General features: G+C 42.2%; 1 protein-coding gene across 1 annotated transcript; it reads right to left on the bottom strand.

The window, feature by feature from the left end:
- Nucleotides 1-922: 922 nt before the first annotated feature.
- On the bottom strand, nucleotides 923-14,263 carry ehd3 (EH-domain containing 3). The gene is made up of 8 exons (XM_030109924.1): nucleotides 13,118-14,263; nucleotides 9,000-9,176; nucleotides 8,362-8,459; nucleotides 4,424-4,565; nucleotides 4,245-4,344; nucleotides 3,953-4,123; nucleotides 3,239-3,403; nucleotides 923-3,150 (listed from the first exon to the last, which is right to left on the bottom strand). The coding sequence occupies exons 1-8, from the start codon at nucleotides 13,342-13,344 to the stop codon at nucleotides 2,623-2,625; spliced, it is 1,608 nt and encodes a 535-aa protein (XP_029965784.1). The 5' UTR covers nucleotides 13,345-14,263; the 3' UTR covers nucleotides 923-2,622.
- Between the last annotated feature and the right edge of the window lie 821 nt (nucleotides 14,264-15,084).

Below are 15,084 nucleotides of genomic sequence, written 5' to 3'. Positions count from 1 at the left end.
AGAAATAAATAAATGCACACACTCTCACTACTCACACACACAGAGGCATGCATACATATGGGAATCCCTTGTTAACACAGCCGTGTTCCTGGTCCCAGGCCAGCATCTCATCTCTCAGCCTTTGTTTACTGTCGTTCCAGTTCCATGTCATGTTCGGGCCACTGCCGAGACTCTCCTGTGGAAATATGTACGCGTGAACATGCAGAAGTGAACAAACACGTCTGAACTGAGTGCATGTGGAAATAATGGTAGAAGGCGCAATCTGAGCTGAGGCTGAGGCCCTGGGAAAATAATAAAGGAATTTACATTTCACTGTCGTGCAGCTTTCCAACATTTTTGTGTGTTGGGGCAAAACACAAGAATATTTGTCAAACGTAAACTTTTTGGACTAATTTACATTCATACAATATACATTTCAGTATACTTCATATAAATTGGTTGTTTGTTATACTGCAAATAGGATATAGGAGGATATTTTGCATCAACTGAGCCTATTTCTGAAAACAAAGCAAGTTCCTCACTCACTAGTTAAACTATAGCTTTTCATTGTGAGTCTTTGTAATAACAATGGAACAAATCGTAATTCAGACGGAGTAGAAATCATCAAAAGAGAAAGTAAGTGGCGGGTAGAATTATGAGTCATTTCGCGGAAAAACACATTTTGTAAAACAGTTGACCTACTGCATCTAAACAGCACAAGAACAAGGATGCTTTTCATTTCCCATGAATCCCAGCATAGGTTATTAATGTAATATTCGAAAAACAGAAGTTATAGCATTCGGCACTCCAAAAAATGAATACCCTGGCATTAACAAGCCTTCTGCTTGTTCTTCAAATCATATAATTTGACTCTGTTTTACATGAGAAATGCAAATTATGACTCCAAATATGACTTTTCTTTCTTATAAGGACAACACCTGAATACTTGAATATAAGACTTTATTATGTTTTAGACTGTTTATGTTGACAGAGAAAGCAGTGACATATGGAATGACGCAACGCACCCCGAATCACAAAGTACGTACAAACAGAATACTGAAACACCAGTGTTTACGTGTATGTTGACCACTTCACAGCATTTCATTTTGCAATCTGTGGCTGGATAGAAACTGAGATCTGGCTCATCTTTAACAGCGAGCTCAACAGGCGGGGAAAATGTCGGAAGATTTTTTTTTATTCCACATCTGTGTACATGGAATGCAACCAATTTTTATGTACATTTGATTTTACAATAATAACAGCACAGAAACACACGGGGAGGGAAACGGAATACTCAAGAACTGGAAAGACTTGTGCAGTCCTGTGGATCCAAATGAGTTTCCTGACGTGGAAATCCAGGCTTTAGTTAGCCGAGTGTTTTAGTTCACGATGGATTTGTTAGATTCTGCCCTAATGTGAAATATATACAGGCACACACACATACTGGCATGTTGTTACAGTAATATATCTGAAACATTGTACAGAGGAATTGTGTTTATTACATGTTTACAATTTAATTACAAGACAAAGACGTCCTTCAATTACGTAAAGAAACATTTGAAAAATTTAGTGTCACCACAAAGTAAGTAAAGAGCTGTCCGTCCAGACTTATGTTAGGTTATACTCAATTACATATTATCTCTTTAATTTTCATTTAATGACCCACTGAATACTCCACGCTCAGTAGCTATGAGTGAATACACGTTATAAATAAAAACACTAACACATGTGGTCAAATGCAGGCATACAATATCTGGGACTTGCCCACAAACGAATGTGAAAAACAGCACAATAAACATTCAAATACAATTATGATGAGTGTGCCGTTATACTGTCAAGAATCAATACAGGTTAATGAGAAAGCATTTAGAAATCATAAGAGACATAAACCATTCTTCACTCCCCACTCATGGTGACGTAAAACCTCCACATAATGAACACACACATGTAAAGAGACTGAATTAATCAAGACGGTGCTCCTCTGTGAAAACCTCACACTGGAAAAATGAAAGTGTGTTATGTCCACATCTGTGTGTGTGTGTGTCCTGAAGCACTGTGATAAACATGAGGCGGTGAAACAGTCTGGACGACTCAGTCTGGCCTCAATTCAACAAACAGCACAAAGAATCAAAGATCGGGCTTCAGAGTAAAATGCTGCGGGTTTAAGACAATAACAGCATCACTTTCATGGAAACATACTGCATTTTAATACACATTTATCATATTCTGCTTCACACTGTTGTGACTCCAGTAGTTATATTGTCTTGTACTCCAGTGTTTACACCTCCATCCTTCAGCCTTCATTCATCGCTCAGCTTTCAATACAAAACAATATTGTTTTGTGTAAAACATAAAAGCCTTTTCATGTCTTGTCCTGTGGGAAAATTAATTCCAACGTAAAGGGTACATATAATCTTTGCAGTCAGCCTGCCAACACTCACTTCATTACTTTTTATTTGAACTTTTAGTATTTGAATTAAGACTAGAGATGCGACGGTGCAGCATTAGAGATTAAGAGCAGCTACTTTCATACTTTTTTTAATTTTTTGTTTCTGCTGTAATGCTACCGGAGGATCCCTCTGTTAGTAGGGAGTATTTCCTCCAAGGTGGGGGTGGGGGGTGGATTTAGGTTTAATCTGATATCTACTCTGGTATTTTCCTTTTGGAAGGAGGCACCAAGTGCGCAGGCAGCTCTGACGGGAGTTCGTGCCCCTCCAGCTTCACTTTGATGAGGTGATTGGCCAGAGCGAACTCCTCGTCGTCCAGCATCCCGTCCTTGTCGATGTCGGCCAGCTTCCAGATCTTTCCCAGCACCGTGTTCGGCAGTTTTGACTTCACCATCTCCTTCTTGGCGTTGGCGCCCGTCACCTTCCCGTTGACGGGCGACAGCGTGTAGAAGATCTCGTCGTAAGCGGGCTTGTCGCGCGCGACCACCCACTCCGCCTCGTCGATGCCCTCCCCGGCCCCTTCGCCGTACCCGTGGCCGAAGGGGCCGTCCAGAGTGCCGTCGAAGGCGCCGCCCTTCACCACGGCGTTGGGCCGCTGGGTTTCCTCCTGCCGCACCAGGACCATCAGGCCGGCAATGTCATTGGCCAGCATGTCGTCAACCGCCTCCAGCAGTTTGGGCTTCAGAGGCTGGAACTTGGTGAGATCCTGAGCTTGTAGTTGGTCCTGGAAGGTAAAACACCCGCAAGGTTATCACAACTCAAGGATTTAGGATTGAAACCTGATCTACTCTCCGGGGTCCGTTGACGTTCACCTGCATCTTCTTCAGATTGGGAAAATCTCCGGGTGATATCTGATGTTCTCTTTCGATCCGTTTGTAGATGTCTCCCAGAGTGCCGATCAGCTCCTTCTTCTTGTTCTCTTTTCCGAACACAGAGGGCATCTCTTTCTTCAGCGAGCTGATGATATAAGCGTGCACCTGGAAACGGACGGTGAAACACGTGCTCATCGACAGTTTCAATTATCACCAAAATGGAATTTCACGCTGACTTGGCTGCACTTCTTTCACTCTTTATGAACTATTTGAGTGAGCAGGCATTCTCTCAGAAACATAACAAAAGACGGACAATAAGTCCATGGGTTTACAGTGAGGATTCATCTGTGTAAATCACTTTATTTACGCAGATATGACTCAAGAGTTTAGAGGTCCTTGAATCTTATCGTGAATTGTACACACACCCAGCTGTTAAACAGGAAGACTGCACTCAACTTTGACAAATTCACACGCATCCAAAGTGTTTCCTCATGCGGACTGTCGTCTCTAATACCTGATTATCTGTACAGAAGACAATCCACTCTGAGGAGAAGAACCACGTGTGTGGCTCAATGTGAGGCACGAAATTTAACAAGTTTAGCAGCTGGACATGTGACGGGTAGAATGGAAGGGGAACAACACACACAACTGTGAAGTGTGAAATGTAAATCTGTTTTAATATCTGCTCATTTAATCCAAACCGCTGTATCTCACCTTGGCCAGTCTGGCTCTTTTGATCAGATCGTTGAGTTTTCTTAGCGCCGCGTTTCTCGGTAGGGACTGGATGTCTTTGAATAAGTCCTGCTCCTCTGCCTCGAACAGCTTTCTGTTGTCAGGAATCAGCAGGGGATGCGACCAGAAGGAACCGATGTAGACACGGACCACCTGATGTAGAGGGAACCACAGAGGAAAAGCAGCAGTGACTTGGACTGAAGATGGAAATAGGTGTAGTTTTCTATTGCATTGTATTTCTCAGATGCTTGTATACTCGTGTGTTTTACTGTACCTCAGGGGTATTGACGATTTTCCCCAGTGACCACATCAGGGCACCGTACACTCTCATCAGCTGCTGAGTCTCGATCTGGTCCGCCTTGTTCAGCACGACTCTGAGGGACGAGAGCAAAGCAGAGGTCATATTTAACAGAAGCCTCTCGCAGAGTCGTGTTTCTTATATTCTTGCAGTACCTGATCTTATCCTCATGGTTCTTCAGGGCCTTTATCACTTCGGAGAACTCGTCCGAAATGTCCAGTTTGTGGGCATCAAACAGTAAAATGATTCGGTCCACCCGCTCCGCAAACCACTCAAGGACAGCTGCAAAGTCGTAGCCTGAGAGGTGAAGGAAGAGGAATATACACATATGAGAGAAGAGGTCTCAAAAAGGGGGCTGCACTGAAAATCCCTCAGTCCGTTACTCTTCTCATATCATGTTAAATCATGAATGCTGATCCTGAAGGCAGTCAGTGGGGACGGACGCCGGAGGAGTCGGTACAAATTACACCCTTATTGCAACATGTTGAGAGAAAGGAAGGGCTGTTCGAACATGAAGCTGAAACTGAGCTTTCTGCTCCAATTTTATCATTTATTTGGCATCATAAATGCCCTGTTTCTACTTAAATTTGATCACATTTTCCATGAAACGGGGTTCGTCCTTGGATGAATGAGGTAATGACTCCATACATGCTCATATAATGAAGCTCAATCAGCGATTGAATCTGTCAGCAGGAGATCCCCTCTGACTCCTGCGACTTTCTATCCATCTCAAGGACGAAACTCGCTCTGAGCTGAAGAAATTCCACAGGATATGAGAGGAGAACAAAGAACAAAAGGGTCAATCGAAGGATTAGTGAGCTGAAGTTTCCTTCCAACACTGAAGGACACGCTGCAGACGAAGCTTCAAAAAGGAAATAAATTATTGGAGAAATCATTTTTTAATGGGGTTAAAAAACTTGCCATCTGTTCATAGGTAGTAGCTTTATGTTAATTCAGCGCATGTCAAACAATACGGTCATAAGAATATTGCATTCTGATCGTTCAGACATTAGCCCCACTACTGCTTTAAAGAGTTCCCTTTCTGCAGAACTTCAACAAGAAAAGAAGAATCATGTACAGTGCATCCAAAAAGTGTTCACAGCACTTCACTTTTTCCTGAATTTACCACAGGTGAGCTCTGAGCTGCAGAAACATCTCATGGGATGATGATTTGTGGAAACAGGAGGCACCTGAGATCAAGTCTGAGCTTCATGGAAAAGGCTGCGAATACTCACGGACCACGGTGTGATTTCCTGTTTTCATGTTGTCATTGTGGGCCATTGTGTGTGAAATTTCGAGGAAACGAATTGAATTCAAATTTGAATTAAGACTGTAAAATTACAGAATGTGAAAAAAGTGCTGTGAATACTTTCACGGGCATTAGTTTTTAGTTTTCAGACGAGCCTGTATTGAACAAGGCGAGGAGAACGACCACACACACACACAAACACACTGCTGCCGATACCTTGAAAATTTGAATTTTAATTATTCTTCACGTCTCACATGTTGAGAGGAAAAAATAGTTTATGTCTAAAGTGTGCAATGCTCCTCACATGTTAAAGGAAAACTAGTGTTGCTGAAAAATTAATGAATAACTATCTGCACCTTCATGAGGTGCAGCTTTGGAAAAACTCAGAGGAACTAATAAATATTTGGTTGAGTTATCTGTGTCTTAATTGTGGATTCTGCTCAGAGAAAACATTCTTTCCAACATGTGATAAGACTGGTGAAGAACACGGAACAACCCTAAAATCCCTTAAAGTCAAGATATCACATTTTTAGGATTTTTGTAGCTCGCTGAGGCTCAGATTTATTTTCTCCAATACCTCCATAAAGACACCTATACAGGCTGCTATAGCCTGACAACTCCCCATCTGGACACACACACACACACACACACACACACACACACACACACACACACACACACACACAATAACAAACATTAAAGGAGCAATGCAACAGGTGGAAGGTGAAGAAAACATGTCAAACATATAACATAAAACAAATAAAATATAAAATAATAATAGGTCAGGGGAAGAGAATATACAAAAAAAAAAAGGTGCCCAGATGAGCACGCACGCACACACACACACACACACACACACACACACACACACACACACACACACACACACACACACACACACACACACACACACACACACACACACACACACACACACACACACACACACACACGCATGATTTCTTCTGAGAAAACACAGCTGCCAGTATTTGTTTTCTATAACAGGATCTATGTTCAGCTTACAGTGTGTGACAACACCTAGAGAGACATTCAAACTGAAAGAAGGAAGTAAAGCAGGGTTAAACTACGTACATATATAGGTAGTATTATATTATATAGTATTCAGCATCTGGAATTCATAAACTGTTTGTTCAACAGAGAAACAGGGAACGAAAGTCACTCTCCAGTTAAATTAATTTCAAAGTTCTTGTTTGTGAAAAAACTGAAAATTCCAGATATTTTTTCCAAATTGAACTCAACTCCGAGCTCTTTACATTTGCAGAAGCATTTGTTCAAACTTTATTTTTCTGGCTGGTGAGCTGACGGTTATCACTTTCACCTCACAGTGAGAAGATCCTCGTTCTGAGGCCGTGGGGGGATTTCTGAGTTTGCTCCCACTGTGTGTGTGTGTGTGTTTGTGTGTGTGTGTGTGTGTTTGGGTTTCCTCAGGTTATTCCAGTTTCCGACATGCACGTGAGGTTTGCGATGCGAGCCTGCAGGGGTGAACGTGAATGTTTTTCCTGTGATCAACTAACAACGTGAAGATGGAAGTGAGATGTTCACATACAACAAACACAATTACATAAACAGTAGAGAAGAAAGGAAAAGTAATGTAAAACAAAAAGGCTTCATTAAAAATGATGATTTGTCGTGGTTTGATGCCAATATTACAGATTAAATCTTTGTTCAGTTGGATGCCAGCATGAGGTGAAACCAACACTAGTTTCTCTAACGTCGGACAAACAAGAAGGTAGAATGAGAGAGAACGAGCCGAGTACGGAAAGACAAACAATCCATCTTTGAAAGAAACTTAGAGCAGATAAATGCAGCAAAGAGTAAATTATGCCTTTCTTTAATGATCCCAGCTCTTTTGTTGATGTCCGCGGTTGGTATGGCGATGCCACTGTTGGGCTTCGGGAATGTCGGCCATGTTGGACTCGACTTGTGAGAAAACGTCTCTTCACACTCTGCGCTGCAGTTCACACTATCCGGTCAACGGCAACAACTTGGAAGTAACACTTGTTACTCATCAAAGAGCCGATGTGCTGAGCTCAGTGGAAATGAACGAGCGTCAACACAACTACAAAGGGAAAAATGTCAAAAGAAATGCGTATTTTTGTGCAAACGGGAGCAGATGAGATGTTGGATGGCTTTAAATGAACCGATAATGAAAACTAAAAAAAGATCAATTAGTGTAGAACTTACAAGAAGAAAAAAAAAATTGTGGAGAATCAAAATAGTTATATTAAGTGATTTAATGGTGCTGTGGTGCTGTTTGAGGTCCAGCAGTGACTCTGGCATGCTCCCACACATCTGTCCGGCTACTCCTTCTAGTTCTTTGAACCATCAACACTGAAGATTCGGGCAGGAAACACCAGGCGACAGCATACAGCATGTCAATGAACCAACGCTTGATTTTGTAGTGACGAAATGTCAACATTTCAATTCTGACGTGAGCCGTTAGTTTTTTTTTTTAATTCAGCATCATACTGCCCAAAGTGAGAGAGAGACAGAGAGAGAGAGAGAGAGAGAGAGAGAGAGAGAGAGAGAGAGAGAGAGAAAGCATCCAGAGCTCATCTTTTTGCCGCCGCTTCCTGCTCTGTGAATAGAACGAAGCATAATCCTCCTGATAGCAAAAGCTAAAATAAACACAGAGACACGAATGTCCAAAGGAAATGCTGACACTGTGGTCCAGAGTTCAGTGGGACTGCGGGGGGCTGCAGCTGAATGGGTCCAGTGAATAAACACACGCACACACACGCACAAACACACGCACGAGCACACACTTTCATGCGAGTACAAACAGAAAACAAAAGTGCGAGTGCCACGGGGCGCGCGGCTCACCCCGGCTGATTCTCTGCTTCTCGCCGGACAGGATCCCCGGCGTGTCGATCACACTGATGCTCTCCAGCACGGGATTAGGAAGCTGCGCACACACGAACCTGCAAGACGGGAGCACGGACGGCAGAGGCGGTGTTAAGTGTTTCAGTCACAACCAGACTTTTACCTCCTTTACCCTCTCTCTTCTGCTGCCACTTTTATTTTGTCCAGCTGAATAAATCCCCCCCGCTGACAGGCAGCTTTTCATGTCTCCTGTCGCCAGCGGTGGGTCTTCACACTGAGGAAACCACCACCACAGTTTTTGGCAGTTTCTTTTACTCCTACGGGGATGACTCTGCAAAGACGACTGGCTGGCTTTCTCCGTTACTGACACACACACACACACACAGACACGCAGCCATTAACAGAGGAAAGCCTGACCCGTGAGCACAGGGAAATTCAATCACACAGGAATGTCGATCTCTGGTGTGGATTCTCACTCATAGGCTCTTTGCTCTTTCTCCTTCACTCTTCTCCCCTCTTTGTTGACATACTTCACCTTCATATGACACTTGTTTTTTTTTTGGGTTTTTTTTCAAACTACTGTTGACACCTTCAAAGACATCCAACAGCCTCTGGCGTGATCCGTCTGTGTGTCTCACCTGTTGAGAAATGCGTTTCCAAACGCGTTGAGCTTTCTGAAGGGTTTCTTGGGGTCAACCACCAGAGCGTTGCCGGGGACGACTCCCTCTGTGTCGCCGTGCATCACCGCGATGAAGGAATCTGTGGTGGGCTCGGGGCCGATCCGCATGCCAGGAAAATCCTGCTCCAACAGGTAGCTGTGGGCGAGATTTGACAAAACAAGATAAGAGGCGAGTTGTTTTTTTGACCAACTCCACGCCCTGTTAGAATAAATCAGACAGAAAAATCTGTTAAATATGATTTATGGAAAATAACGCCTGAAACAAAGAACAAAGGTGCACAAAGGCATTGTAGAGCACAAGGAGAGTTTAAGAAGAAAGTTAAATGACTTGATTAAACAGTGTTTTAGTGATTTTAAACCGGTCTGCTCATTATTCCTTCATGGATCATTACAGTGATGCTCCTCTCTTGTTTGGATGCTGAGAAGCAGCCACATGTTTGAGATCCCGCTTCTTCATTAAAAGTCTACTTGAAAGTAAGATGGTTAGCTCAGGTACCAAAAACTTTTTTATTTTTGTATTTTCTGTGTACTTACGCACCTCATGCCTCTTTTTCATTGACAAAAATACACCAACGGTAATTATTTACCCTTCTGTGATCCAATTTTAGAAGCAGTGAAATTGAGTTGACATGACTGATGAGTCTGAGATAAGAGCGTCTGTGTACATTGTTCCATCTCTAAACAGGAAGTGTCAGAGGAGGGGATCCATTTGTCAATGTATTTGTAACTGGTGGGAAATGTAATAGTAATATTTGATGATTTTAAAGCCTTTGTGACTTTCTGTTTTTGGAAAGTGGACGTAATAAGGAGATCGATTCAACGTTCTGACACGGTTTCTAAAATCACTTAACGATTTCACACCATGAGGCCACTCGCAAAGTCCCGGACATCAAGAAGAAATCCATATGACAGGAAGAAGAATGGTTGCATACTTCTCTGAGGCTTGTTTACTAGCAGACTTCCTGATGAGTACCACATTAACCTCTGGAAGACAAATTATTTCTGAATGCGTTTCTCAGCAGACGCTCCCATGACCAACCCATGATTGATCAAAGTTTTGACTTAAAACTGTGGGTGCTGCTGTGGAAACACGTCTGATTTACAACTCTAATGTTTCAGGTTGAAAGGTTGGGAAAGGTTAAATTCTCAGCTGTTAATTCAGGGACATCCCACATGTTGCAAATGAAGATTAGTCCGTTTCTGCCGCATGTCAGAATCTCAAAAATGTAAAAGCAGACCATAAAAGACATATTTAGGCTGGAGATTTACAGCTGAAAGGGTCATACATCGCAAATGTTAGTGTGGGATGTTTTAACTGCAACCAGATGTAAAGAGGCTTCTCTTAAAAACACAGTCGAACACACACACACACACACACACACACACACACACACACACACACACACACACACACACACACACACACACACACACACATATAAATACAGGCACACATATATACACATTCCCAGTGGGCCCAGCAGTGCCTGGTAGAGCCATCTCTTTGCAAAAATGTGTAGTATGAGCCTGCCTGCCTTTAAAGAGGTCGTGCAATACAAACATGCACTAATGTAGCATGCTGGATAATGTATTGTTTTGTATTCTGCACAGTTTCTTCATTTCAAAATTGCAAGATTGAATTGTAAAATCACAGGAACACCACGCACCTTTCAGGGTTGATATCTTCTAAAAACGTTCAATTGACAAAGTATATACAGCCAAGTAACAGAGATCTGTACAAGAAAATCGGTTTGGACTCCAAATAATGAGCGGAGTGAGAAGAAAATCAATAATTTCAACCCAAAACTAAAGGCAAAGTCAGATTGCAGATTAATGAAATAGCTCCAAGGTTAGAGAGACTGTGTCACCCATCACCAGCTCTCAAATTTCTATTGTTTCTAGAAACTTAGACACATGACATTAGTACATTTTGCTCTGTAGTTTTGATGCTGGTTGCCCTTTCTGTCACATACAGGATTTGAACCCTGGTCTGCTACATCCCAGGTCAATAAACAGGAGACCTGTGTAATCCTGATACATTTAACTGTTTTTAAACAATGTGCTTTACAGAAACAGATCTCTGAGTATGCTTAAGGTGAGCTATTCTGAGAAAAAAACTCGAAATAGATATTGAATCCATACTTTTGAGCAGATTTATAATTCTTATAAAGCGTTAATCTGCTGAAAACACATTAGTGCTCAATCTTTCTTTCAGTTTGTAGGAGTTCAGTGAAAAACTGAACGTTGACCACCATGCTGAAGCTCTGTACTACTCAGATCCAGAGGGGTGTGACAGAAGAGCCGCTGGATTCAGCAGCTGGAGTTACTCAGCAGTTTGAGCATTCTACATGTTCCTGCCACAATGCCGGTGATGTGGGGTCAGGCGGCTGGCTGGTGAGTTTGTCATCAGTGGAACGGGGAGGCATAGGACAGATCATCAATGAGAATCTGACACAAGGAATAAAGAAGTGAGAGAAGAAGAGAGAGCAGAGGCGTGTGTGTGCAGTGACGTCTTACAACAGGAAGTCACTAACAGCATCCCCTCTCTGGCTTTCAAAGGCTTGACCGACTAATTGCCTACAAGTGTGTGTGTGTGTGTGTGTGTGTGTGTGTGTGTGTGTGTGTGTGTGTGTGTGTGTGGAGGCAAGATGCTAACAACAGCCCTGCAGCTCTAGAGCGCTCAACACCCAGCTGCTGACGGTACCAAAGCAGCTCCCAACTCATCTGCATTAATGTGGCCCTTCACAAGGAGGTAACGCACAGTTGTCTTAAAGAAGGTTACATTCAAAATGTATGACTTATAAGAAACCTTTTCAATACAGAACTTTAGAGTTTATGAAGTTTGACAGTCTTCTCTCAATATAAAGTTTGCAGGAAAGTGACTTTCATTACTGTTTTTGGTCATAATGCTATTATGTCTCAACAAATGAGCCAAATGTTTCTTCTTCCATGCTTTTGTACTGCAACGAATGAATGAAAGAGTCCATGCCAGAAAGTTTTCACTGATTATTAACTCTACAAAAGTTGGACGAGTGGTAAACTTCCAAAAATCTCAGTATTTAAATAACTATACCACTCATAAATATACTGTGTGATTCTGTGAGACACTTTAGATGAGTAATGTCATATTTCTAATTGTCGCTTCAGTGACGTGAAACTCCCTTGAGAGCCTGCTGTACATCATTTAGCTCCAAGACAAATCACAGAATGTGCAATTGTTGCAGCGTTTTCAAATTTGCAAAAAGCAAGTAAAAATTATTGGGGGAAAAAAATGAACATGTTTGCAAGAAGTCATTTAACAAACTTTCTGCTATGATATGCAAACACTGACAGAAAACTAAATAAAGTAAATGCTTCGGATAGTTTTCTTTTGCAATGTAGTAAAGAAGAAGGTGGCAGAAGATCAAAGGGCACCCAGGACTTCCTGGCCCTCGGGGAAGATCAGCACTGCATGACATCTGACATGGCATATCCCGGTCGTCCTTCTAATAAAGCTTCAACAACTAAATGAATCAGGAAGTCATTATTGATCACACCAGTATATAATGTCCCAAAAATAAGCAGTGAACAAGTAAATAGTTTCTCCTCACAAATGAAACAAATTGACTCAAACAGAAGTATTGCTGAAAAAGTACCAAATGAAAACATCAGTATTTCATGAATACTGTTGTTCCCAACACACACTCTGCTGCAGATATTCTCCAGGTCTGCATACACCTCATCAGGGAGGGCTGCAGTACCACGCAGCGATGACTCCGTATGCAGCAAGTATGTGCACAGTGTGTGGGTGTCACGGTGTCTGTCAAATAAACTTTTTTATGGATTCAGTAAAACTTGCAGAGGTGTGGCACATTGTTCTTCATCTGAGTGATGACCCTCTTTCCTACACGCATGTTTTCTCCCTCTTTGTTGCAACATTTGTTGGCAGAACTCAAGCTTATGTTCATGCACAAAAGCTTACTCTGCTCCCCGTGGCTGTCTAATGGCACCGAAAGTCAGTTTTGGGTGTGTCAGCCTCTCCCTTTCTGTTGGCCTCTGTCACATCCATCAGTGAGCACAATGTGTGTGTTTCCTCACCGTATGAAGCTGGTCTTGCCGGTGGAGTACTGTCCAACCAGGAGGACCATGGGCTTGTTGTCGAAGTCTGCATCCTCCAGGGCCGGAGAGTGGAACTCGTGAAACTTGTAGCTCTCCTCCAGAGGCAGGAGTTTGGTTTTGTAGAGTTTCTTCAGTCCGTCGCTGACGGTCTGAAACACCTCTGGCTCCTTCTTCCTCCTGTCATCGGTTCCCAGCCAGCTGAACATTGTGGTTTACTATTCAGCTCGTTTCCAGCTCCAGAGGGCGTTAGTATTCAAAATAATGACTTAGGCGTGTCAGTGTGAACTGATCTTGCAGGATCTCAAGATAAGTTTTGTCCTTGAGGCGATGAATACCGGTTTAAAAAAGCTGAGCTTATTAATAATAATGAAGAGAAGCAAATTAAGGACTAAAGAAGACAAACTGACAAAGAAAAAACCCAAAGTGAACTGGTGGGTAGGGTATGTTTTGTGTCTTCTTTTAGGCTACAATTTGATTTTTTAAAATGCTATAAAACAATTAAAACGCTTTGAATATGTTTTATATCATATACTTTTACAAATATAAGTGAATAGCAGATACAATCCGTACTACTATTGTAATAAACACAATATAAGACTATTTTAAAATTTGATCTAAACGTGTAAAAATAAAAATAATCCAAAGCACACACGCGTGTCTATTTATCAGATGTTAAGCCAGCCCATTCAAATGCAACCTCACCCCCGAGTCCATTGGTCCTCCTAACCCTAAGTCCAGGCCAGCCCTGCTACAAAGCCTGGAAAACACAGCTTTGTGTTTGTTTTGCGAGTCGATTTCAGCGAACAAACATGTGGATAAAAGTCTAAATCATTCTCCTCAGGCGCAACATCACGTTACCGCTCTTCAATATCGTCCCTGCAGAGGAATCCTAAAAATGATGCACCGAGCTGCTGCTGCTGTCACTGAGCGAGCCCCGTTATTGTTCAGCAGCTCGCGCTCCTCTGCCCCGCGCAGACAGCCCGGACCTCTGCTGGGGGAGGAACGAAATGATATTTCTGTCGGTTTCCAGTCGAAAAACAAAATACGCGCTGCGTGTCTCGCTGGCGGTGAGGCTTATTTTCTATCGGCGCACAGTGCAGCGGCTGAGGTCCTGCACCTCAATTTAAATGCCGAGTCGGAGGAAACCTGAGCCCGGCGGAAGTGCCCAACGACTGGCAGCCCGGCCCACAGAGGACCCGCCCAGTGATGGAGGTGAAGCCCTCCAGGACGACGCCATGATGCATGATGGGGCGATGGAGGAGACGCTGGGCAATCTTATAGCGCCCTCTAAAGGTTGACACGTTGTTTACATGTTAGACTGCTGGCTTGTGGACCCAAATGAGGCTCTTCAGCTTCTCAGAGGCTCTCAAATTATATATGTAAATGTGTATAATTTTAATCCAGGAGAACTCTGTCCTTCTGGATTAAATCACACATTTTTGTTTATGAACAATTTCACACCACCATGTTTGAAAAAGCCATGAGGAATTTGATTTAAAACACAAGGCATAAAACAAAATAAGGAATAACACGATAAAATACAACTAAAAAAAATTGAATAAAATGGGTTTAAAAAAACAACAAAAACCCAATAAAATAAATAAGGTCAACAGTCAGTGAGCAGGTTTCAAGATGGCGTTTAAAACTGGACAAAGAGGCCTATCTGATGTTTTAAGACAGATTGTTCCAAAATGACTAAAAATACAATTATATCAAAATAACAAGAAACATTTTACAACCTTTTAACCTGAAAAAAGTAGGAGCTGAAAGAGTCAAAATGTCTAAAATGGCTTCACTGGATGAAAACTGCCTGGAAAGTAAAACTTCTAAAGACATCAAATTGATCATCTGGCCAAGATGGATTAAAAAATAATAATAATAATAAAATTTTCTAAAACAACACAAATGGTTGAAATACCTAAATCATCTAAAATGGCTTAAAATAC

Source organism: Salarias fasciatus, chromosome 15 (assembly GCF_902148845.1).
Source record: "Salarias fasciatus chromosome 15, fSalaFa1.1, whole genome shotgun sequence".
NCBI classification, from domain to species: Eukaryota; Metazoa; Chordata; class Actinopteri; order Blenniiformes; family Blenniidae; genus Salarias; species Salarias fasciatus.
The sequence above is the reverse complement of the archived record's forward strand: the minus strand, read 5'-3'. Positions and strand labels throughout refer to the sequence as shown.

What these genes read in the sequence shown, in the direction of transcription:
- ehd3 (XM_030109924.1), bottom strand. Translation starts at nt 13,344, where the DNA reads ATGTTCAGCTGGCTGGGAACCGATGACAGGAGGAAGAAGGAGCCAGAG. An exon ending in GAAGCAGAGAATCAGCCGGG is followed by an intron (nt 4,566 to 8,361) that starts GTGAGCCGCGCG and finishes TTCACCTCTCAG; the next exon opens with GCTACGACTTTGCAGCTGTC. An exon ending in AAAGAGCCAGACTGGCCAAG is followed by an intron (nt 3,404 to 3,952) that starts GTGAGATACAGC and finishes GTCCGTTTCCAG; the next exon opens with GTGCACGCTTATATCATCAG.